The sequence below is a fragment of the Monopterus albus genome, unplaced genomic scaffold (genome assembly GCF_001952655.1).
Source record: "Monopterus albus unplaced genomic scaffold, M_albus_1.0 scaffold629.1, whole genome shotgun sequence".
NCBI lineage: Eukaryota > Metazoa > Chordata > Actinopteri > Synbranchiformes > Synbranchidae > Monopterus > Monopterus albus.
Window position 1 is genome coordinate 47,400 of NW_018128509.1, and position 3,756 is coordinate 51,155.

A 3,756-nucleotide genomic window follows, 5' to 3' on the forward strand; every position below is an offset into this window, starting at 1 on the left:
ATTTTACCCAGTTCAAGGACAAAATCATCTTAGAGTGTGCTCTGGGATCAGCTGTAGGCTTTTGGGCTGTACTTGGGTACATAGGCCTTCTGGCCATCTTATGTTTTATTCTGGCTTTTCTTGCACGGAAACTGCCTGATAACTTCAATGAGGCCAAACTGATCACCTTCAGCATGCTGATATTCTGTGCAGTCTGGATCACTTTTATTCCAGCATATGTCAGCTCTCCTGGGAAGTTCAGTGTAGCTGTAGAGATATTTGCTATTCTGGCCTCCAGTTTTGGACTGCTCATTTGTACTTTTATTCCAAAATGTTATATTATCTTACTTAAACCAGAGAAAAATACAAAAAAGAGCATGATGGGGAAATAATTCTGAAAACTTTGAAAATACAGAAACTAGACATTTTGGTGACATTATAATGTTTCCATAATCATTTTTGTCAGTTGGACACATCATTTGAAGATATGTAATATATCATTGTAACACTTTCCACTGTAGGTTATTTTATTTCATTTGTGAAACAGCAAATGGAGACAAAATAATTTAATGCAATGTAATATACAGGAAAAATAAATGCACAAGTTTAATCCCTAAATGTTTTTAGTTTCTTCTGGTCAAAAATTCCATAATTCTGAAAATGTAAAACAAAAGAAAACAGAACAACAACAGCAACAAAAGGTTTGTGTGTTTAGTTGTAATGTTTTTGCTCTGTATCTGAGATATATTTGATTGTATCTTTCACTACACTAGATTTAATTTCAATTTCCTTTGATGACCTTGATCTGGAAGTGGCAGTTCTGCAGAAACATGGCCTATCTCATGATCTGTTCGTTGCTACAGTATATTATGTCTGATGCAGCCAAAGGCTGATGGTCTGTCTGCATGGTGAATTCAGTTCCGTACAAATACAGCCTGAACCTTCTGATTGCCCACATGATGGCTAGGCATTATTTTTCTATGGCAGAATAGCATTTCCCTCATTCTGCTGTAGGTCTCTACGAACCCCCAGTGCAACTGGATGAGTTAGTGTCTCAGCCTCTGTTTTCAGTTCAGCATTTTCTTGAACCATAGCAACTCGGGGCCTCCGTTCCACCATGTTGCGGACCCCGGAATGCATGACACTGGTTACGTATGCTGCAGCCCGCTTTGTGGTTTCATGGCGGTGGGCTATATCATAGGCTTGGGCTAGTGTGTGAGGCTGTTGCTCTAACAGTTTTTGCACAATCTCTGCATCACTCACAGCATTGGTGAATATTTCAACACTTGTAGAATCTTGCTCAGTCTCAGTTCTGTCACTGTAGGCTGCAGACACCTTTTCACATGTCATCTCTTAAAACAAGAAGGGCCTCACCAGGTTTACGGACACACTGTCTTAGTTCAATAGCTACGGCAACAGCATGTTCTGAAGAGGGGCTGTAGGTTTGCTCCACCTCCTTCACCAACCAGCTGTAGTCCCACCTGGAGGACTGGGGGTTTCTGGATGATGGCACCTGTTGCACCCACCAGGCAGAATTTCAGCTGGGTGACCATAGTCTTTTCTGACCAGTAATTGGCTTTAGCACAACATTCAAACCTGTGCAGGAACTCCCTCCATGGAGTCGTGCCATCGTATTGACCAGGGCGTAAGATGGGGACCCTCTCCCGGTAGTCACCTTCCTCCTCACTCTCCGACGACAGTTGGCAGGGGGCAGCATGTATGCAACTTAGGCTGCTTACATTCATTGGAAAGGTCCTTTAACAAAACAGTATGACCTTCATTTGGCTCTAAGTATTCATAGTTAGTGTCTTTGACTGGGTTACAATGTGGGGCGTGTAGCCCAGGGCACATGGAGCAAGGGGGAAAACATAGGGCTGGTGTACTGTGGATAAATGCTGGCCGGTGAACAGGGTAAAAGGGGTTGGAATGTGGGTGGCAACATTTATGGATGGTAAAATGGGGTGCAGCATTAACGGAGGATCCCCACCTTGGTAGTGCACACAGCTGCATCCATTGTCACTCTGTGTGTAAGCCCAGTTGTCCCCGGAGCTTTTGCTCTCTCCATTAGCCTCAACAAAGGGGTTTGTGCTTGAAAACTCAGACGGCGTGGGCACAGGATCATCCACACACAAAAACGGATTATAATGTCCATAACCCTTCTTTACTTTATTGTCATTGTCCGTTTTCGTAATCGTTTCACTCTCATTAGCTCCAGTTAGCGTCATGAACGGGTTAGAGTGGCTAGTCACATGTCCGGGCACGTTTTGACGATGATTAGCGGCCGTCATGCTAACATTAGCTTCTTAGCCAGACAAGGGTAATTATGGCACTTTTAGCTGCTTGTCCCGGTTTCTTTCACCGTGTTTTATACTCACCACTGCTGCTCTGCTTTATGTGAACTGTCCCTTCGTGGTCGCCAATGTATCCTTTCCTGCTTTCGGCCTCCAGGACCGTAGTCGAGTGGCGCAGGGGAGGCTTATGTCTGCTCCAGGGCCGAGGCTGCAGTCCGCCTCGGGGTTATCTCCCTTCACCGTGGTCTTTAGCGGCGAGCAAAGAACATTCGGGCAACTTCCTTGGAAACCGGACTTTATATTGTCACTTTTCCTAAATATGAACAATATCGCCCACTCCGGTTGGACTCCCCTGTCTGTCTTTTTACGCTCCGTTCACTCTCCCCAACCTGCTCATACCGACCTCTCATCTACTACCCCCATACATCACATGCTGTCTCTCTCGACCACACCTCCAGCCACACACACACACACACACACACACACACACACCATATGGCTAAAGACTGCCCCACGGGTATTTACATGAATAGCATTTCCGTGTCTAGTAGCTTTCTGTTGGAGTTAACTGACAGGCAACAATCCATCCTCTTGTTTCTGTAGTAGCACTGCCACAAGTCCAATGTTTGAGGCATCAGTCCTAATGGTGAAAGGTAAAGATAGGCTTGAAGGCTTGTGACATATTGGCTTTAATGAAGTCCATCCATGTTTTAGCTGGCTCCATAAAGGTGTCACTCAAATCCCTGAGCCAGTAGACCACTGCCTCAGCTTTTCTCACAGTCATGTGGCTCTGTGCAGTGTCAACAACACACAGCGCTGGGGTGCATCGAATGTCACAATCCAGTTTGCACACAGCATCTCGTCCAAGCAAATTCACAGGAGTTTGATCTGATATCATCACTGACAGTTCAACAGTTTTTCCTTGAAATTGCAGGGGAACGGGGTGTGAAATGGGGATCAGTTGTTTCGTCCCTGAGAATCCGACAATCCATACATATTGTCCAGATCTTGGGAGGTGATTAGCGTCAGAATGACTTACACAGGTGTAAGCAGCACCTGAATCTGCAATCATTTTAATGGTTTTACCAGCCATGACATCTGGCACCAGTGGTTCCTCGTCAGGGCTTGAAACTGAACTCACTTGTGTCTTTGTTGTAAGTGGAAATTCCCCTATTGATTCTCAGGGCATCCCTAATACCCAGGGGGCCCATGTCCCAGGTTCACCGGCCCCCTGGGCCCAGGATTTCCCTGCTGCTCCTGGTCATACCTAACACATGACCACTCTGGGCACCTTGCTTTCACATGGCCGTATCGCCCACATTGGAAGCATCTTATTCGCCCTTTACTTCCTCTTCCTCTGCCCGCAAGAAACCCTCTGGTTCTCTGAGGGTATCCATTCCATCCTTCTGGTTGCAGATAAATTATCTGAGGGGTAGCAGGAGCGACGGCTGGAGGTGGGGGAAGTCTTGCTGGCTCCACCGGAGCC

At 46.0% G+C, this 3,756-nt stretch overlaps 1 protein-coding gene across 1 annotated transcript in view; it reads left to right on the forward strand.

The window, feature by feature from the left end:
• The window catches only part of LOC109953337 (extracellular calcium-sensing receptor-like), a 9,824-nt gene extending 6,283 nt beyond the window's left edge, over positions 1-3,541 (forward strand). Inside the window, exon 5 of the mRNA XM_020588788.1 lies at positions 3,455-3,541. Coding sequence (XP_020444444.1) covers positions 3,455-3,541 — 87 coding nt within the window. The remainder of the gene's footprint in view (positions 1-3,454) is intronic.
• The last annotated feature ends 215 nt before the right edge of the window (positions 3,542-3,756 follow it).